Genomic DNA, 22,760 nt, shown 5'->3' on the forward strand with positions numbered 1-22,760 from the left:
TTCAGTTTGGCTATGAGATATCTTAATAACCTATAAAATACCGCAATCACTGTAATTAGCCTGAATAAGCATTAAAAAATGACAAACAATCATCTGTTACACCAAATTGTCTCTCGTGTAATTTCAGTTTAGCAACGAGATATCTTAATAACCTCCAAAATTCTGCATTAAGAACAGAGATACGAGACGGAGTCTTATGTGAGCTCAAATGCGCAGATGATTGTCTGAGACTGCAATAAAATATTTTCAAAACATATAAGAAGCACATGACTGTTTATTATGACAACGCTGCCTTTGATATAATGTTTACGACTTAACCTTCACACCCCTTGTCCTTAATCGATACTTTTAGTAATTATGCATTTCTTCATGATCTAAGGCTGAGGTTTCTTTTTTTTTCTTCCGTTTCTGTTTCTTTTTTTTCGGTTTCTGTTTCTCTTTTTTCTTCTTCCGCTTCTCGTTGTGTTTTCTATCATCAGTGTGTGTTTGACTGTATTCTAGTGTTTAATGTATGTGTGGTTTATGGTTTTTGGATATTGGTTTATCCTCAATTTTAAAAAAAGAAACTTTCTAACATAAACAAAATAGTCGACAGATTCATTTATTAAGTGTGCCAAAAAAACTTAGCGGTAACATTGTGCCTAAATTTCTTTTTAGGTTTACACATTTCAATTTTTTTTTTCAATTTGGCTATGAAGGACGAATCTGTGTTGGGGGAAGGGCTAATTTCTCGGTTTTGTTTTTACAAAAAAAAACTTTAAAAAAACGTATCAAAAATATGTTATATTGTATGTTATATTGTTATAATGTAATATAATATGTTATATTACATTTTTACGAGTCAGACAAGATTTTATTTTACTGCGGGGGGGGGGGTAAACCCAGTAATTGGTTGATGCAACCAATCAAGTACATAACTATAAATTGATTAACATTTCTCTTGCAATTGGAAGAAGAAGATTGTGCCAACTCCAATAGAAGTTCAACTTACATTTAGGCAATATTAATGAGAAAAGTTTACAAGTCAAGACTTTGAATGAACTCTGTTAATGAACTCTTCCAGACAAATCTAGTCAATGAAACGGAAACAATTTATGACCTGAAAGTAATTATTTTGTTTTGTATATACATCATCAGTTTTAATTGTAATACTTAAGTTTATCTGCTGAAGACGATCACTGCAATCGAAATATCCAGATTTTTTTGTATCTGTTTTCACTGTCTAATGAAAGGATTTATCCCCATTTGAACTTTTATTTGTTCAACACGTTGATAATTTGTTTTTCTTTAAAGTTATTACAAAGTGTTACAAAGCTTGAACAAATGCCAAATGTCGTCAAATTTTAGATGGCGTGGATGTTTTTTTGTGGACACTAGCAGCAGTTCCCACTCTTATAAGCTACCCATACTTTTTTATGTGGCGACTGAAATAGCAAATTTATTAATTTTTTTTTTCATACAATTTTTAAGGCAAAACTGGCCTACCATGACAAAATCAAAGAAGTAAATATTAAAATCGATGGGTCTACGGCCAGTAGGGAGAAAAAAGAAGAAGAACCAACAAATGAACAATTAACCTCCATCACAATAAGGCGTCCTCGGCGTAGAAAAGACAAAGAATTTAAAAAAAAATTAAAAAGTAAAAATCTGGATAAATAACACACAAAGAGAGTACAGACGAATAATTAAACTAATATATATAATATCAGCTACAAGTAAAAATAAATAATTTTATTCTCTTTACTTCTTTTTGCTATTTTCATTATTTTTGGTCTCTGGGTTTTAGTTATGGTACTTTCTAGGTCAGCATAAATCTTTAAAAAAAATACCTGTCTTTATATATGAGAATACCAGAAGCACAAACTCCCAGCAACAGATCAACTCCTTCGCTATCTTTGGCCTGGTGTAAATCCACCCCATACATGGCCAACTTCTTGGCGTTCTCTAAATAATATAATTCCGCTTCTTCTGGGGTCTGGCCTCTAAAAGAGTATTCATAATTATATAAATTTTCAAAAGAAACATCGTCAGATTTCTTGGCGTTCTCTAAATGGGCAATGTTTTGCCTTTTCCTGTGTCAGGTCAATAAAAAAGTGTTGACACTTTACGTCCACTTACGATTATTTCCGTCCACTTACGATTATTACGTCCACTTACGATTATTACGATTATTATTATGATATATTTCCGCTTTACGATTTTTTTGTATAAATTTTCTTAAACATAATTAAAGTTCTGAACGTTCTATATACACCTGGTAAAAAACAAATGTTTCTCAGAGGTCAGGTAACGTCCTGACTAAACATAAACATACATTGTTTATACTGTTTGAAATCCTCATGCTATAGATAAATCCAACAATTCCGGAATACTCCATAATTATCCCTTAAAAAAAAAGGCTGTAAATATCAATTGGTTTTATTATATTTCTTAGATATCAGACGAAGTCCTGACGAAACAGAAATATGTATTATTTATTTTGTTAATCACTCTGTCAGACTGTAAGCATATTGGATATTAAATATTGATCGGTTAGCCTATACTTCTTAGAGGTTAGACAAAGTCCTGACCAAACAGAAACATAATTTGTTTAAGATGTTTATTCATCTGACAGACGTTAAGAACATTGGCTCTTAAATATCAATTGGTTTCGCCATATATCTCAGAGGTCAGGCATTCAGTGCTGTAGCAACAGTTACAACCCAGTAAAGAACAAATGTTTCTTCGAGGTCAGATAAAGTCCTGACTAAACATAAACATACATCGTTTATGCTATTTATTCATATGACAGACGGTAAGAATATTGGCTCTTAAATATTAATTGGTTTCGCCATACATCTCAGAGGTCATTCATTCATGGCTGCAGCAATAGCTGCAACCCAGTAAAGAACAAATGTTTCTTCGAGGTCAGATAAAGTCCTGACTAAACATAAACATACATCGTTTATACTGTTTATTCATCTGACAGACGGTAAGAATATTGGCTCTTAAATATTAATTGGTTTCGCCATACATCTCAGAGGTCATTCATTCATGGCTGCAGCAATAGCTGCAACCCAGTAAAGAACAAATGTTTCTTCGAGGTCAGATAAAGTCCTGACTAAACATAAACATACATCGTTTATGCTGTTTATTCATCTGACAGACGGTAAGAATATTGGCTCTTAAATATTAATTGGTCTCGCCATACATCTCAGAGGTCATTCATTCATGGCTGCGGCAATAGCTGCAACCCAGTAAAGAACAAATATTCCTTCGAGGTCAGACTAAATCCTGACTAAACATAAACATACATCGTTTATGCTGTTTATTCATCTGACAGACGGCAAGGTTTATTTATCTGATAGCAGTGATGTCAGATAGAATTATATCCTAAGTGATCTCTGAGAATCAGAGTTTAATTTTCATCTTTGTTTGCGATCCAGCTTGGTGAAACTACAGACATCTCCAGCTTAGCCGATCTTTGTGTGTATTTGCAATACGCATATGACAAGCAACAAGTCAGATTAAACTATTATTTAAATCTATCTTTTTATTCCTAAGGTGATTCACTGACATTTATCCCGTGTCATGATCTCTTTTCTTATTTGCAACGTGTAAAACAGGGCTCGGAATACGATTTTACATGGATGTCGCTGTGAATTCCGTGTTTAGCCATTAATCATCAACTGATAATAATATTTTAATAAACAACATAATTGAATTATGACATCTGTTTTTCAAGACGAAACAGCATACAGTTGGTACATCGTACCCATGTCCACGATAGTAATACTTTTAACGAGATAGAAACCGAGTTTTACTTTGATTATCAGCACCAAAATCAGGTGTAGTTTAAATATTTAACAAAGCAGACATGTTTTTGAAGTAAATGATATCAATGGGAACATGCTACTAGCGTGGGAACTGACAGCGCTTCAGCAATGCTTTGTTGGATTTCAAGTTTTTAGGCTTTGTTTAAACAAAAATCCAAAGATAGTACTAGTACAAATTTATCATTCAGTACCAACTCTTAGTAATGAAAACAATGCCACATGGGTTGTACAGCGTTGCCGGTGAAGTGATTACGGCTGTAAACCTCTTTGACGTGAATGCACCCAGCGTTTGTTTATTTTCTGAATTACACAAAGAAAGCGATTCCGATTTTGAAAAGCTCTTGTTACACTCACAAGTTAGGTAGCTTCACAAAAGTAAGTTTTGAAGAGTTTCCCACTATGTGAAGAAATGCAATGATTTTTAGAAAGACGTTGAACCAGCCGACCCCCCCCCCCACTAGGTGGAAAGACAAAGCCGATGAATTCCTCGCCAAAGCCCACATCCCAGTGGAAGAATCTGCGAGCCTGGCAAGTGATAGGTCAACCTGGAGGTCCCTGGCTTCATCGTTCTCTACGCCGAACCCTCGGCAGGAGCCTTAAGTCAAGTAAGTCAAGTCAAGTTGAACCAGCCAAGTGGTTAGCACGCTAGCCACTCATCCTGCAGCCACGAGGACTAGGGGTTCAAGTCCTGGTTTCGTTGATTATTTGGTATGGAACGGTGGTCAACGGTGTGACTTTTTAAGCTCAGCGAGACTCAACCCATCTCCAAATGGGTGCCAGGAAAAATTTAGGGGGGGGGGGTACGCCAGAAGTGTCAGACGATTTGTCCCGAACCAAGCACTGCACTCCCGGCCAAATGCGGAGAATCAGGAGATTGGTACCTGCGCTACGCGGACCATTGATCAGCATGCATTTTTTATTTTAATTTAAGTAAGTTGAACTAGACATGCATGCAAAATTTACAGGTATCTGTTTTTTTTTCTGTCATTTTTATGGATATATTAGGTGTTATAGTGGTTTATGGATGTGGCATAAGGATGTTAAGGTGGTTTATGGGCGGGAGTTATACCTTAAGCTGAATTTACCAGCTAGATATTTGGCGTTGTGGATGCAACTCAGGGCTAACTGCCTGGCAATTAACCCAAGATTTAAAAGATATTCTAAGAAAGATGTTCCAATGAAGACAGATATACTTGCCCGCTTTTCAGAGTTGAAACAGATTATTTGGTGCATTGCTTGAGACAGTCCAAGGGGCTCTTAAAGATAAGGGAAGGGATATTTGGAAAAAATGAGCTGATACTTCCTGGTGTCTTAAATAGTACGTCGACTCAGCTTATTTGTGTAATAGCAAGGCATCTGAAAATTTTGTTAAATAAAACGTGTAAAGCTTAACTTATTTTCAATTTATATCAGGTTTAAGAAAATATAATAAAGAAATTTAAAATGAGGGGTCTAATTCCAAGTTAATTCTTAAGTGGGTGGAATTACGAGCCAATGTGACGTCACTTCAAACATAATTCTTATTTATCGTTCTTTTGCAGAAAAGCGGTAGTGATTAATATATTTGCAAAGAATGTCGACATTTGAATGTCGACATTCAAATCGACATTCAATTCGACATTCGACATTTGCAAAGAGTATTGAATGTCGAATTGCATTGCATTTCTCTTTTGTTACTAAAGTGTTGAGTTCAAATTAAAAAAAAAATAAAATAAGTGTATGTTGTTAAAGCAATTTGTTTTTAAGTGTATGTTTCATTTAAGTGTTTGTTGATGTGGGCTCATACAAGTTCATTATATTTGTACTTTTTATGATGATCGCCGATGTAAGTTTAGTATATTTGTGCTCTTTTTGTGTTCATGGCCGTATTGTTTGGCTTTAATACACTTACTATCCATTTATTTGAACTCATGAATTACATCATAAGTTCATAAGTTTATTAATCCACATTCACAACAAATAAATAAATTAAACAACACTTTCGCGCTGGAGAAACCCTATGAAGGCTTGCGTTCGCGCGAAAGTCCACGTAACTGCTTACCTATTAACTCGACTATCTACTTAAACCTCAACTATTTAATTAAAAATATTATAAATAAGCCAAAAATAAATAAACTATAACCCATATATATGAAAAAAATCGATAAATAATAAATAACGGAATAAAAAATAATAATAGATAAATAAAAATATAAAAGAAAAATAGTAATAACAAATCCAGTCTCCATCACTCTTCAATACTCAACTCATTCATCAATTTGACACTGCAAGGAAAAAAGATCACGATTTAAAAGAGATCATTAATGAGTGTTAATCAATCTCTATAAAGATCATCATTTCTATAAATCACCATAATAAAACAAATCATCATAAAAGAGACCAACGCCATGAGAAATACTCCTGTGACAAAAGAGATAGTAATATCGTCAGGAAAAATCATGGGCACCCATAAGGGGGGGCAAGGGGGGGCACCCGCCTCCCCCTGGCAGAATGATGCTGCCTTATTTTTATATTTTTGTTCTAAGATTTCTATTATATATCATTAAAAGTGCCAATTAGACGAGGTTTGTCCCCCCCCCCTGGAATTAAGCTTATGGGCGCCCATGGGCGAAATTAACTCCTTTCAAAACGAGGATCGAATTATGACACTCTAAATTCGAGAAGAAAAATGTTACCCAGAGTTAAATACATAAGTAAATGAAAATAAGCTTAACGTCGTCGAAGACAATATCCATGAATTGATGAAAGGCCATCAACTTGAGACTATAAAAGGCAGTGTATCAATACTTCGGGTAGAAATTTGTCATTATTTTCCTGGCCTACAAGATTTGGAAAAAAAAACTCTTCGATTTGTTAAAAGCCCTTGCGTACTCTAAATTAGCTATCTGGCTACAAACGTCAATTTGATAAAAAAAAATAGCTTATTGCTTTGATTAGGGATATAGGTGCAAAATCTTCCGTGAAGTGTCGTGTAGTGATTTTTGGATTGCAATAGCCTATCTAGATGTTATAAAACTGACTCTAAAAGTGCTGATACCAACTGCAGCAACTACTGGGTCTGAAACTGCACATTACTTGCAAAAGCGCCCATCTCGTTGAACGTGCTTTTGATGTTCTCTTTGTGCCATTTTCTCAAATAACAGTTTTTTTCGAAAAAACATTTCTCTTTGACACAAATTGTTTGTCATTTTTTTGAATAAACAAATTGGGTTGTCAACTTTTGAATAAATATTTGTTTGTCAGAAATACTTTGTGTCGGCAGCCTATGAGCTAACTGTGGATTGATACAAAAGGGTTCCCGAGTCATCTAAAATATTGCAAAGAGGCCACCATGCCCAATATCTTAGAACAGCTTGAGAGCCACTGCTTTAGCATGGACCTTTTTGAAACTGAAACGTAAATTAGAGTAGTCGATTCGGGTAGTTCTTATATTCATTATTCTTTCCAGAGCCAGATCACAAATTTGTTGTTTTTCACCTTTTGTTAAAAAATAGTAATAATAATGTTACCTATAAGTTTTATGCAACTCCGCCACTTTCTCTTCCAGTTCAGGGGTTTGATTCGGTGCAAAACGGAGCTCTCTCAGGTAACCTGGCTTGTGTACTTCAGGATCATAATCGCCCAGCTCCGACTGAGCGAGGAAAGATCCAAGCAGCGCGTGGGTTACAAATGAACATGGCAGTCTGGAAAAAAGAAAAGATTGAACATACACTGAAAAAATATACTGTTTGGTATTGACGAAATTTACTGGCACCATACCTTGTCCTTTTAGGGATAAAGCACGTATCTCAAGTCAGTCATGTGCAATGTAATGAAATTATCTCTTACACGTAACTCAGGTATATCAAATGAGTAAGGAGGATGTAAGATGAGTAATTTCGATTCGTAACAATTTTTTGGGTATTGGTGAGAAGAGATGCATTGGAAATTATTGTTAAAAGTGATCCTATCAGTGCCCTACGTGTGGAGAGGAGGAAAGTCTTATCCACTATATAGATACATGTAAGGATTTAGTTAATCTGAAAAAGTGCTATTTTCAGCGTATTTTGGACGGGTTGATTGGCTACGAAAGTTTTCAAAAAGTAGAGATCTTGATGACCTTAAATGTTGGGTAAATTTGACGGAGTAGGCATGACACATATAATTTTTTTTTTGGTAAATTGTGAGTAGCTTAAGGTTAGTGAGCTGGTGGTTTTTTAATATTATTCGTGTTATTACTATTATCATTATTATTATAAGTTCGAATATTTTGTGTTATTTTGTTGTATTATCGTATTATGTGTCTGATTATGTTTGTCGTTTTTGCTATTCTTATTGCTATGTATTACTCTTGTTGTTCTGAGCTACTACCATTGTTATATGTTATGTATATGTATGTTACCATCAATGTCCGAAATCTGGTTAATATCGACATTCACCGGCGAATGTCCGAAATTCCTATTTCTCTGAATGGATTCAATTAGCTTCGCGATCCAGCTTTTTTAGTCTTATGCAAGCTATGATGGTAAAAGTTAAAGTTAGGTTAAACTTGGTTATAAATATCAGAAATGGGTTAAAAACCTAACCTAACCAAACTTAATTCTAACCTAACCTGTCATCATCCAACCTTGCATTAAACTGAAAAATGTGACTGGCAACGCTGATTAAACCCAATGAAAAAAAAGGTATTTCGGACATTCACCGGTGAATGTCGACATTCACCAATTTGCAGACATATATATATATATATATATGTATATATATATATATATATATATATATATATATATATATATATATATATATATATATATATATATATATATATATATATATATATATATATATATATATATATATATATATATATATAATTTGACTTCTATTATTTTATTTCTGATCTTTTTAAACAATGCCGGGAAATTTAACCTCCCCCAAAAGAAAATTCCTCAAAGTCAAGCTCCTCTCACGTAAAATACCCCCAGCAACCTACCTGGAAAATACCCCCCGGACGATTCCATCCTAGCTGAAAATCCTCCTGAAAAATATCTCGCGGACAATTCCGCCAACAAAACTCTCCTTAGCATAATTTCATTTGAAAAGACTTTAATATCTGATCGTTTCTTAAATCATGTCGGAAATCTCTCTCAATAGGAAATTTTCCCCAGAAATCCCCCCACCCCCCCCCAGTGAAAAGTTGCTCCCGCGGAAAATCCCTCCTCCCATAGAAAAATCCTCCCGACAATTCCAATCCCGGCGAAAATTTTTCCCGGAACATCTCCACAGGTTAAAGTTAGTCGGCAAAGACAAAGTAAAACAAATAAAAAAAAATTTGTATAGGAATTTTGGCAAATACCCCCAGTGTAAAATTTCCTATGGAAAGCTCACACCAGAAACTTCCTTCCTAACGGAAATTCCCTCCCTCCCCAAGCAGAAAACTGCAATAAGTAAATAATGGAGGCCGTGAGTATCGGCCCTCTTCACGCTGGCCAGTCTGCAGGAGATTTAAGCAATTCAAATCAATTAAGAGCCTTGCACATCGCTATACACTTCGGATCAATTAACACCCTTAAATTTTTATTGTCAAAACTATCCAATGATTTATAACTTTCTGCCAAAAATCAACACATGAAGGAACACGGAGAAAGAAAAATCCTAGCGATAAATTAATAGGATTACAAGTGGGCAAGAGGTACCCCACCCCCAACAAGTTAGCCTGAGTACACACAATAAATACATACAGGGTCAAAATCGGCAGAGCTAAACAATGACAGATTCTTAATTCTTCTAAAGGAGATTCGGCATTAGAAAATATTTAAACGTATGGCACATTAAATTACAGAAATAGAATATAACTAAGATTTTTACAATTTAAACTTTATTTATACTTATTATGCATAACTACTATTATCAAAAACGTTTCAATGGTGTTGCATACCCTTAGCCTAATTCGTAGCTTTTATTAGATTAAAGAATGACTTAATTAGTAACCATTAATTTATTCTAAATTCTAGGGTTGAGGCTCCTCATTTTATTTCCATTTCATTTACTTTTTATTTGGTTATTTTGAATTTATTGGATGTTTGTTTTTTGTTACCAAACGGTGAGTTAAAGAGCTATCTTTTTATTCTGGTATCTGAAGATATTATTATTTATTTTTTGTTGAGTGTATAACTCACACACGAGTTATCCTCACTGTGGTCATTAATTTGATAGTTTTGTGAAAAAAAATTTCTTGATTAATATAGAACTTGAAGTACTGGTTTCATTAAAAACAAATATTGGTAGACTAGATATTATTTTTTGGCATACTATCTTTAATCGTAAATTTAAATACAACTATCAAAACTAATCTTTTTCTTTGTATCAAAACTTAAATGATAAGAAATTACAAGATAGAAATTATATTTCACCATTTTAATAAGTCACACTTAAAATAATAATACTGTTGATTAGTAATCAGCATGGCCTAATCTTGTTTTTTCAAGATTAGGCCATGCTGATTAATTTAATGATGGCCTAATCTATGACCATGATTCCTAATCTATGGCATGACCATGATTCCTAATCTATTCCTAATCCATGGCCTAATCTATGACATGAATCATGACCATGATTAAATTAATCATGCTGATTAATTTAATCATGGCCTAATCTAACCGGATAATTATGACACCTTTCATAGTATCACGTCACTAAAAACCATAGACGCTTAATTAATATGCCCAGAGTTGCCAACCGGTGGGGAAAACAATCACTAGAATTTAGGAATTTGCTGGTTGATTTAGCGATTTCCTTCAACAATCTATTGATTTCTGCGCTGATATAGTGATTATTTTGTTTAGGCAATATAAAAAATCACTAGAAATAGTGATAAATCATTAGGGATGGCAGCCCAAGATATGCCAAGATATGACTAGTCAATATTAAATTCATTCTTTGCGTATATTAGATATGCTTTTTCCAGGCCACACTGCCTTTCTATGGCGAACAAATAAACGTTCAAATGGGTTTAAGTCCATTTATTTAGACAGTGAAAGATAATTATTTACTTTAAGAAGAATATTTACATCTCAAGATTTTGAATCTAGTGAATCTCAGAAAAATCCTGTGAATGACCCGAAAGTTTGTTATTTTGTGTAAATATGTTAGTTTTTAATTTAACACTTTAGTATTTCTACTGATGACGACCGCCGTACATGTGATCGAAATATCTAGTCTTTTGTACCTGTTTTCACTGTCTAAATAAATGGACTTATCCCCATTTGAACTTTTATTTGTTCGTAATATTAAGTTCGTTTTTTCCCTAGAATTCTGCTTGCTGAACATCCTTTGAAAGGAGTCAATAGGCGGGTTGAAAGCAGTCAATAGACGGGAGGGACAAGCTCCGTCGGAGACCCTTCAAAGGAAGGTGCAATGTCTTTACACAAGTGTTCTTAAATTGTTTGGTACGAGGTGTCTCCTCTTGTAGGCAACTCGACCTTCCCGTATTTCTACGTGTTTGCCCTTTTATAATAAATTAAGACAACAGTATATCACTGTGGTAATCAATCATAGTTATAATAGAAATATATCAGGAACAGATTCTCGTGTAGATAAAATGAAACGGGAGGTTAATACAAATAGTAGATGGAGCCAGCATTTCCCTGGAGTTTAAATTCAGCGTCAATTGGTTCTCGACCATCACAATAGAGCTTACACTGTTTTGTCTCACGACTGGGAGATCGAGTTAAAACTCGCCAGAGTATCCTTTTTAGGGGGGGGGGGGATTTTAATTTTTGTATTCTAGGGAAGGATGCATAATGTCTTTTTGTCGACCCTCGCAAATGACTACAAAATGCCGCGTTTTTATGCTGTTGATGCAGGTATGGCTCGAAGAACCAAAGTCAGGGGGTGAGATCCCAACATTTACACGACTCCTAGGTCACATTATATGGCCCACGATTATTTATTATAATGCATCTTCTGTCATTTATAATTAGCCACGGAGACAAACAAGAAGTTAAAACGGAATAGATCAAGCTTACCTAAGGACAGCTATATTATAGTTGCCTGCTCTTCAAAATGGACCATCGCTAGACAATCTCGTTTAGGTCAATGGTATTGGTGATGTTTTCTTCATTCGCCAACAACAAAAGGAATCTAGTCAAAATCAACCATGGCAGTTCGCAGCAAATTCTTAACAAATTTGAGCTTACTAAATGTTTTTTCGGCAGCGGCAACTGCAATAGGTGCTGTCGTAGCTAAATTGCAAATGCGATTAGCTTGCTTAAGCTGATGTTGCCGGCAATTTCCTTCACCTAGGACTTCTCTGAAGCAAGTAGCGCCGTCGCAAAATTGAAACAGATCTTCAAGCTCTACTTGAAAAGCAGAAGAATCTGGAGTTCTTTCTTGGTTTGAAAAAACATTGTTGCTAACTCAATATTTGCAACTGAAACCATTTTTTAAGGGAGCTAAAGTTACGATCAAAATAGCTGGAAATTGAAAAGGCTTGATTATCTCCTCTGAGATTATCTCCTATCATTGTAGTCAAGCTTTCAAGCAGGATCCTAGAATGTTGTCCATAGAACTGATATATTGAGATCTCGGCTTGACTCTGAGCTCGGCTGTTAAAACGAAATGGCTTCGACAGGCGAGTTACCGACGATGATGTATGACAGAAATCTGCATCTGGATCGGCTTCTCTCATTCTGGCAAACAGTTTCGCACTATCAATGAAATTGTTCATTTTATCCTCTAATATTCTTTCGAAAAGTCTCTTTCATAGCTTCAAGCATTTCAATTGTGTCGATGATGTTGATACCCTCTTCTTCAAGTTCTTCTATTGCTATCCTGATCTCGTACATGATTTTTTTTTCATAAAGATGAGGCAAATGATAAATTCGAAGCTTAGAGTCCTTTTCAGAAGGCCGCTAGCTTGTGCCTTCGCTTCGCATCGGTGTTCTTCACCTGCTTGTTTTGTAAAGGGCTGAAACTATTTCTTCAAACTAAATAATTACTGCTTGTACGGTTTCAGCCCTTGCAGTTCACCAAGTCCGCGATAAGTTTCGGACAGTAAGGCTGTTTTCAATCGAAGAGAGTTTTCCTTTAAGGGAGGCAGAATGCTTTGTAGATGAAGGGAAGAACAAGTATATTTCGTCAAGGATGTTGAAAAGTTCAAGTATCCAAAGAGATGAATTACCGCTATGTTGTATAACAATGTTTAGTCTGTGGGCCTGTCAGGAAATACCGGGCACACGGCGATCAAGAAGTTCAAATATTTCCTGCTGGCTCCATTAAATTGACCAGACATCGCACTTGCATAGTCATAAGACTGGATAGCTATCAGTGGAATTCCTCTCCACTGATAGCTTATTATACTTCTGCCATACCCTGCCCGGTTTCGACATTAGCCTCAGTAGCATCTAATAGCCTCTTTCTAGGTGTCCCCTGTGAGCTGGTACTGCGGATTACGCCTGCAAGCTTACCAGAATGTGAAACAGCATCCCTGACTTCTCCTGAAAGAAAGTCAATGAACTCTTTCTAAGGAATTGTGGGTAAATAGGTAAATTTGTATGTTCTATACCGGGTATCAAGAGCTGCCACATATATCACTAGAAGTTGAACAATTTGAACAAAGCTGCCGTTTTGTTCTTCAGTTACCCCAAAGCCACTGTCCTGTCTCGCTAGAGTCCTTACAACTTCAAAAAAATCTATTTGTCTCTTCACCTTTTGCTTACTGCAAAACCATAGTTCAAGTACTTCTATCAAGAAATCCACATGACTCTTGTTATTGACGAAGTGACAAAATAGAACAAAGCTGCTTTCTGGGACTCGGAAAGCTACTTTCTGGGACTTTCTTCCTTTCCTTTCTTTGTCTTCTCTTTGCTCTTCATTTTGTGTTATTGTCGCAAACCGGCTTCCGCCCAAGATTTTTGGAATTGGTTACTCCTGGGACCACTGGAGAAAAGGAAACACAGAAAGGAGAAGGCAGCATCTTTCTCAATCTTGTATTCTACAAAACTGGTAATCCTCATACTATCCCGGATAAAAACGCCACTTTTTAACTGTTTATATTGAAGGATCAAATAGGAATACACTCAGTTTTGATTGATTAAGACCACATAAAATAAGGTGCTTCCTTTGGTTTTCGCCAGAGATTGGTCTTCTTATTCCTAAACTCTTTTGAAATATACTTTCAAAATCGTCACTGCAACGTTTGACAACAACTCCACTAATTGTTGAAATATTAAGAAGTTCTTCAGTGAAATCGACTGTTAACTCTTTCAAATACAGAAGACGATGTAAATTGTATTCATAGGCGTACAGAGGGGGTGGCAGGTTGGGCTGCTGCCCCCCCCCTAGAAGTTCAAATTTACACTAGATATGGCTAAAAAAGCAGATGGTTGAAAAAGCAGAAGGTTGAAAAAGCAGTTGAAAAAAGGTATATGGCTAAAAAAGCAGTTGATAAAACGTAGATGGTTGAAAAAGCTGGATATAAACAGCCGAAATGACAGAATAAAAGTCAAACAAGAAGCAATAACCCATAATTTTTCCGTTTTGCAAAGTACCTACTAAAATTGCAACCTTGGACAAAAAATAGTTTTCTGATTCGGCGCTATAACCTAGCGGACCCAAATCTAGCTGTTCAGACCCTTATTAGCCGGCAAAAAACAAAACCAGCAATTCTAAAGCACGAGTGGGCAAGTTTACTTGTTTAATTTTCCCTTTTGTTTCCCTTTTTATTTATTTCTTTCTTTTTTTCTTTCTTTTTTTTTTTTTTTTTCTCCTTTCAAAAGTTTTTGTATTTGTTTCTATTTTCGAAGAAGTTTTTTTTTATGTTGTAATCTTTGAGTATGCTATCTTTCAGTTTACACTTTTAGTACTATTTTGTATACTATTTAAGAAGTTGTTGCTTTTGTTGTTATTATTATCGTTTTGTTCCCTTTTTTCGTATTATTGTATACTCTGTCATTGTACATTTATTGTATACGACGGGTTTTCAATATGTATTATTATTATTATTATAATGCCTTAGAAAGATTTAGCTCTAATCCAAGAAGATTAATCCTGAGGCTTATTGATGATTTTTGGCGATTACTTATTAATAAAGATTTCATAGATATGAAAGAACCAGTAGCGGATCCAGGGGAGGCGGGGGGGGGGGGCGATGCCCCCCCTTGCTTGGGCAAAAAGTTCTATCATTAGATTTTCTGTGACTTGATTGCGATATCAAAGCTTGGATCAACGCATCTTTGAAAAGGATCGGACGACACTTGGTCTGTCTGCCTAAGGCCTTTAGGGAATTGTCTAGAGTGTTTGGTATCACCCGAACTTACAAGGCATTTTGAAGCTTGTCATCTCGTAAATCGTTGAAGCTTCAAAAAGTGTCTGTGTCAAAACCTATTTCTAATTAAAAAATTAGGCAAAAATCTTGGATTTACTCCGATAACACATACGTCGTAGGATTAGTAATGACTCTAGGAGGATTGGACGAGCTTAAGATTTTCTGATAATATGAGAAAGTTATGAAGTCGAATCAGCAGCACAGAGCTCTCAATAGTGTTTTTTGTTCGGAACCTAAAGCCAGGCAAGTGGACGCCGTAATTGAAGATAGAAATAATGAGAGTTACAGTGTTAGTAGTGATTCCAGCGCTTTGACTAATAGTGAGATAGTGCATGATTCGTTAGCATCAATCGAAGAGTGTAGCCCCAAGCCTAACATAAACATTGCAAAAATAATTACTTTCTACGAAAATGGTTTCAGAACCTATATCGATCGACTTGAAAAACTGGATGATCGTACGCGATATCAATTGCTTCAGAACCCGTGGATTCCGACGTCTAACTACAGCTTCCCCTATTCAGTTCATAAGAAGCGGGGCAGGAACGAAAAGAGATTTTTCAATCGTAGTCGCTTGGAAGAATTTCATTGGCTAGTACTTTCAAATAAGATGAGGGACGTATTCTGTAAATATTGTGTTTTGTTTAACGTTCGAGGGGTTGGAGGCTCAAACTAATTGCCAAATTTGATAAAGAAGCCCCGCGTGACCCTTGCTACGCTAATTTGAAAAGACGGTGACTTGGCTTCTCTTGAAAACAATCAGATTCGTCACGATTGAGTTAGGCAAAAATTTCCTTCTAAAATATGAAAAACCTGAAACCAACATTTAAAGCCTTGTAAACGAACAACGTAGCCATCATGTGCAGGAAAACAGAGCGAGATTAAAGCCAATTGTAGAATCAATTATTTTCTTGGGTCGACAGAACATTGCTCTTCGGGGCCATAGAGATGATGGAGAATTATTGACAGAAAAGGACCCATTGACAAACGAAGGGAACTTTCGAGAACTTTTAAGGTACCGTGTAAATAGTGGCGATATCACTTTAAAACAACATTTGGAAAGCTCAGGTGCTAATGCTACTTATATAAACAAAACAACGCAGAATTAATTAATTGAATGTTGTGCCAAAGAGATTCTTAAAGAAATTCTTGCACGAGTTCATTCTGCCAAGTTCTACAGTGTGGTTGTTGATGAAACAACGGATGTGTCACACAAGTCACAACTGAGTATTGCCCTTTGCTACAATTACAATTGCACAAGACGTGAAGATTTCGTTGGTTTAAAAAACCAACCTACACGAAACATGTTACTCGGACAGCATTGGAAACTTCGAACCGACCATTAAAGGGGAAACGCTTGGAAATGTTGTGTTGGATTTTCTTCGATCTCTTGGGCTAGACTTGGAAAATTGTGTGGGCATATGCACTGATGGATGTGCTATGATGATTTCAGAACATTGTGGAGCTGTAAAAGAAGTTCAAAAGGTAGCAAAGAATGCCCTGCGTTGCCCATGTTTCAACCATGCTCTAAATCTTTCCATGTCAAAAACTTCTTCTATCCAGAGTGTTAGAAACTCCATCGGAGTAATAAAAGAAATAGTTACTCTTTTTGGTGCTTCTGCAAAGCTCAATTATGTTTTAACCAGAGTAATAAAAGCACAGCTAAAGCTAACTGGCATGTGTGAAACGCGCTGGATCGAAAGGCACGATTTCTTAATGCAGTTTGTGGTAGAGCTCCCTAAGATAGTGGAAGCTCTTGAGATCATCAGTGGCTGGGCATAATGCACAACTGGAGCAAAAGCAAAATCATTATTGACTGCTGTCACATCCTCCGACCTGATAGTAACCATTTACTCTCTTAGTTATATATCTGGACTAATTTTACCACTCAGTCAGCTATTCCAAAAGAAGGGCTTAAACATCGCGTCCGCAACAATTCATTTTAAGGTCCTTCTTACCCAGCACCAAGTCAAACGTTGAGGGAGTGAAAGCAAGTTTAAAAACCCACTTGACGAGATAAATGAAATGGCAACTGAGCTAGGTTTAGAAATAGCAATCCCAAAGATAGCGAGAAAACAAACGAGTCAGATTAATTTATCATTCAGTTCATACGAGGACTATAAAAGACGCCCAGTTTTTATTCTCTTTTTGAACACAATCATTTTTGACTTAGAAAGCCGTTTTTCCGTGGAAACGCTTGACACTTTTAAGCTCAGTATTTTCTTGCTGATAGATTGTACGAAAACGGACAAAGAACAATTAGCTGATACGATTCATGACTTGTCACAGCGATACTGGTCAGTAATGGGTTTCCCCTCCCAATCGGTTTGTGAATCTGCCCTGGCCGGAAAAACGACAATATGGAAAACACGGTGGCTTCGTCTGAGAGAAAGCAATGCAGGCACAAGTAGAATACCTGAAACACTAGGGGAAACTTTACAGAAACAGAACTGCGATGCTGATATTTTCCGAATATTTCAGCGCTCTTGCAGATTCTCATGACCCTATCTGTCAGTGTGGCATCTGTTGAACGAAGTTTTTCTACCCTGAGAAGATTGAAAACATGGATAGGAAATAAAATGACAAAGGAAAGACTCATCGGACTTACCCTTCTTCATGTTCACCGTGACATTGACATAAGTTTAGAAAGTGTTATTGATAGATTTGCTAATACTGGAAATAGGAGGCGAGAATTTGTTACATAATATTGATAGTGTTTCTATAAATGTATTTTTGTGGATAGCTCTACACAACCGACAGCTAAATGACGGATAGAAGCAGAGGCATGCAACTTTCAATATCAGTAAGGTACGTTAGGCTTAATTTCGAATGGGAATTTTTCGCAACGAGTCGCCCCCCCCCCCTACCTAAAATCTTGGATCCACTACTGGATAGAACTTGCTGGTAATGTAAGGTTTTGTGAACTAATAATATAATTTCAGCTTCCCCCACCCTTCTTTACAGAATCGGCTGCCCCCCCCTAGACAAGAAGCTACGTACGCCCATGATTGTATTTCCACCAATATATATTTTCGATTCAACGTAGAACTGTCCTAGGCAATCTTAACAATAACACTGGAACCAACTTGCTTGTCCTTCTCAAGCGTTGCATCCCTCTCAACCTCGTATTGTAGTCGAGTTTTTTCTTTCTTTTTTCCACCATCCTGTATACACTTGCTCTGAAACGGTCTCGTGGGGCTTCTTTTCTTTAAATTCTAATTACTTTTCCATTGTGTTTATTCACAGTTTGAAAGACAATACATCCACATAACCTTGTCTCTTGCTTCTGATTTGTTCATATTATCTTGTCAGGCTTCAGTTGAATTTTCCCAAACTTTTGGACCATTGGACGGAAATAAATCATATGCGAGCATAAACAGATTTTTAAGGCCAGTTGCTAGGCTACCAGACCAGTCCCTTTAAACTTGGTTTAATTTAAACAACTCTGTTTAAATCCGAGATAATTAAAAAGAAGAAGCAAACGATTAAATAAAACAATTAAAATAAAAACTATTTCTATTCTATTAACATGCAAATTCAGTTTTCGGCATCTACGGCTGAAGCTAAGCATGACTAAAATCAACCATTTCTCTACTGAGAATTTGAATCTGGTGGGATCTGGATAAGGCCAAAATAGACGACTTAAAGGACTTGACATAGAGTAGGGGACGAGACAAAGCAAATCATACATGAGCATAAGCAGGTTTTGAAGGCATGAGTTGCTACTAGTTCTGTCCCTTTAAACCTGGTTTAATTTAAACGACTCTATCGAAAAACGACATTAGAACATAAAATTCAATGATAAAATAAAAAAAACGACTCTATTCTATTCACAAGCAAATTTGGTATTTGATATACACAGCCGAAGCTCAGTTTCGTGAAAATCAGCCATTTCTTCACCGAGAGGTTTAAAATGTAAGTCCTTCCAGGAGAGGGAAATACAACTTAGACTGCCCTAGAATTGGGCACCTGGGACCTCAATGAGGTCAAAATAAACGACTTATACGACTTGGCAAAAACCAGGGGGGTGAAACAACCCCCTCAGTCCCCCCCCCCTTCGAGCCAACCCTTTGTCGATCAGTGGCAGCCGGCGGTGTTACTCGAGACAATTCGTCAAAGGGACACTTATAGAGAATAGCCACAGACATTACACACAAAATCTCACTAAGAGGTTGTAATTGTGCCTGATCAGTGCTAGAGCTAGCACTTGAGGGCTTTACTAAATGAACCTAAAGTTTTGTTACTGCTTTATGAAAACAAAGTACTACTCTCAATCGCAAACTTCTGTTGGGTTTTATAAGTGATTAAATAAAAAAAACAAGGTTTTTTAACTGAAAGTAAGGAACGACGTTAAGACCTAAAACGAACAGAAATTATATCGTATATGAAAGGGGCTGTCCCCTCCTCAACGCTTCGCTCTTTACGCTAAAGTTTTTTATTGTTTAAAAAAATAGAGTTGTGAGAAAGTCAAACTTTAGCGTAAAGAGCGAGGCGTTGAGGAGGAGACAGCCCCTTTCATATACGGTATAATTTCTGTTCGTTTTAAGTCTTAACGTCGTTCCTTACCTTCAGTTTAAAAAACTTATTTTCTTTTATTTAATTTTTGAACATTTTTGAATTGATGCAGGCTTTGATTTCGGCTCATAGTACATGCATAACTAAAACAAAATTCGCATATTAATCTTACTTTTATTTGGTTCAATGGCTTTCTCGAAACTTGCTTAGTTTTATTTACGAACGTTTTTATTAGTAATAAATATATGTAACTTACGAATTAACTTACGTAACGAACTTCTATATTCACTGATTTTTAATACGTATATTAGGGGGTCCGGCCCCTAGTCAATACCTTGCTATTTAAGCTAAAGTTCGAGTTTTGTTCCAATTCTTTAAAAATGACCCCTTAATCACAAAGGCCGTTAATTAGAATAAATAGCTCTTATGCAAGTACTAAAAAATCTTTGGCTTAAAGATCGAGGTATTGACTAGGATGTGAACCCAATCATATATGTAATATTTTCTGTTCGTTTTAAGTTTTGATGTTGCTCCTTACTTTCAGTTGAAAAACTTGTTTTTTTATATTTAATTTCTGATCTCTTTCTTTAATAATGCTGGGAAATCCTTGACCTCCTTCGTAGCAGTGTCTCCCATGAAAACCTCCTTCATGGACAGATCCTCCCATATAACCCTCGACCCCCCCACCAACCAGAAAAAATCCCCCCTGAAAACGTCTGCATATTTCCCAATAACGAATACTATCTGTTAACGTTGGGTAAAGTTCATAACTTTCAGCCCTCCCCCCGGGGACTTCGGGGGATTAAGTCATCCTAAAAGAAATAGTTATCATATTTTCGACCATGTTGAAGAAAATGGATATCTCAAATTTTCTCAGGCGCGTAACCTTTGATGGGTGAGACTAAACTTGATATAACTTATATATTTGAAATCAGCATAAAAATAGGATTCTTTTGATGTATCTATTGGTATCAAAATTTCGTTTTTTAGAGTTTCGGTTACTATTGAGCCGAGTCGCTACTTACTTACAGTTCGTTACCACGAACTGTTTGAAAGTTTTTTTTGTTGTTTAAAAAAACTAGAGTTGTGAGAAAGTCAAACATTAGCATAAAGAGCAAGGCGTTGAGGAGGGGACAGCCCCTTTCATATATGGAAAAATTTCTGTTCATTTTAAGTTTTAATGTCATTCCTTACTTTCAGTTAAAAAAAACTTTTTTTTTTATTTAATTTTTGAACGTTTTTGAATTAATGCAGGTTTTGATTGTGGCTCACCGTATATGAATAATTAAAACAAAATTTGCATACTAATTTTACTTTTATTTGGTTAAATGGCTTTCTCGAAACTTGTTTTATTTTATTTACGAACGTTTTTATTAGTAATAAATATACGTAACTTACGAATTAATTTACGTAACGAACTTCTATATTCATAGATTTTTAATATGTATATTAGGGGGTTCGCCCCCTAATCAATACCTTGCTCTTAAAGCTAAAGTTCGAATTTTGTTCCAATTCTTTAAAAATGGCCCCTTAATCCATTTTAAAAACAAATGCCGTTAATTAGAATAAATAGCTCTTATGAAAGTACTAAAAAATCTTTGGCTTAAAGAGCGAGGTATTGACTAGGGGGTGAGCCCAATCATATACGTAATATTTTCTGTTCATTATAAGTTTTGATGTTGCTCCTTACTTTTAGTTGAAAAACTTGTTTTTTTATTTAATTTCTGATCTTTTTCTTTAATAATGATGGGAAATCCGGCGCCCCCTTCAGAGCAATATCCTTTCCCCCATGAAAACTTCTTTTGTGGAAGGATCCTCCCATATAACCCGTAACCCACCCCCCCCCCACCTACCAGAAAAAATCCCCCCTGAAAACGTCTGTGTACTTCCCAATAACCAATACTATATGTTAACATTGGGTAAAGTTCATAACTTGCAGCCCTTCCCCCAGGGACTGCGGGGTATTAAGTCATCCTAAAAAACATATTTATCAGATTTTCTACTATGCTGAACAAAATGGCTATCTCAAAATTTTGATCGAGTGACTTTGGGGAAAAAATGAGCGTGGGAGGGGGCCTAGTTGCCCTCCATTTTTTTTGGTCACTTAAAAAGGGCACTAGAACTTTTAATTTCCGTTCCAATGAGCCCTCTCACGATATTCTAGGACCACTGGGTCGATACGATCACCCCTGGGAAAAAAAAATAATAAAAAAAAATAAACACGCATCTGTGATCTTTCTTCTAGCAAAAAATGCAACTTTCCACATTTTTGTAGATATGTGCTTGAAACCTCTACAGTAGGGTTCTCTTATACGCTGAATATGATGGTGTGATTTTCATTAAGGTTCTATAACTTTTAGGGGGTATTTCCCCTTTTTTTCTAAAATCAGCCAAATTTTCTCAGGCGCGTAACTTTTGATAGATAAGACTAAACTTGATGAAACATATATATTTGAAATTAGCATAAAAATCTAATTTTTTTGATGTATCTATTGGTATCAAAATTCCGTTTTGTAAGGTTTCGGTTACCATTGAGCCGGGTCGCTCCTTACTTACAGTTCGTTACCATGAACTGCTTGATATACAGGGTCATACAGTGATTTGGACTCAGGTTCTTGATCGTTCAGCCATAGAATAACATTTTGAAAGCCTTATGTAACAAATAGAATATGTTTTTTCTCATTTCTGGAGGGGGTCCCAACCTCCCACACCTCTTCCCAGTTACAATCTGGGTGATGTGGGTGTTTGTCTATTGTTGTATTAGAACAGTACACAAAGCAAAACAGTACAAAAAACCTAATTAAAGCCAGCACAAAAGGACAGGGCCGGATCTAGGAGGGAGCTAGAGGAGACAAGCACCCCGTGCACCCCGTGCAAAAATTGGTACAAGCCATCTTATACCCTACCACTTTTTATTTTTCACATTTCTGGGTGGAGAATAAAACCCAAACACAATAAGAAATGTTAATATTAACATTAAACGTATGTTAAATAAATAAAGACGATTTCATAAACCACGTTGGCCTGTCATTACGAAAACAAATTATGGAAATGAAGGTCGAGAATGGAGTTTTCAAGACCAACAAAAATACTGGACGAAGAAAACGAATTTTTTGGGAAGATAACCG

At 36.0% G+C, this 22,760-nt stretch overlaps 2 protein-coding genes across 4 annotated transcripts in view; one reads left to right on the plus strand and one right to left on the minus strand.

Moving 5' to 3' along the window:
- Positions 1 to 22,760, plus strand: part of LOC148942547 (trypsin-1-like) — a 413,175-nt gene that overhangs the window by 137,914 nt on the left and 252,501 nt on the right. The window lies entirely within an intron of this gene.
- LOC148942548 (uncharacterized) overlaps positions 1 to 22,760 on the minus strand; it is a 157,857-nt gene that overhangs the window by 73,541 nt on the left and 61,556 nt on the right. For all 3 annotated transcript variants that reach the window (XM_089102520.1, XM_089102518.1, XM_089102519.1), the window contains exons 5-6: positions 7,325 to 7,498; positions 1,830 to 1,982 (exon numbers count right to left, since the gene is read on the minus strand). In XM_089102520.1, coding sequence (XP_088958646.1) covers positions 1,830 to 1,982; positions 7,325 to 7,498 — 327 coding nt within the window. The remainder of the gene's footprint in view (positions 1 to 1,829; positions 1,983 to 7,324; positions 7,499 to 22,760) is intronic.

The sequence above is a fragment of the Artemia sp. Qi Xiang Cuo genome, chromosome 16 (assembly GCF_049724085.1).
Source record: "Artemia sp. Qi Xiang Cuo chromosome 16, ASM4972408v1, whole genome shotgun sequence".
Classification (NCBI taxonomy): Eukaryota; Metazoa; Arthropoda; class Branchiopoda; order Anostraca; family Artemiidae; genus Artemia; species Artemia sp. Qi Xiang Cuo.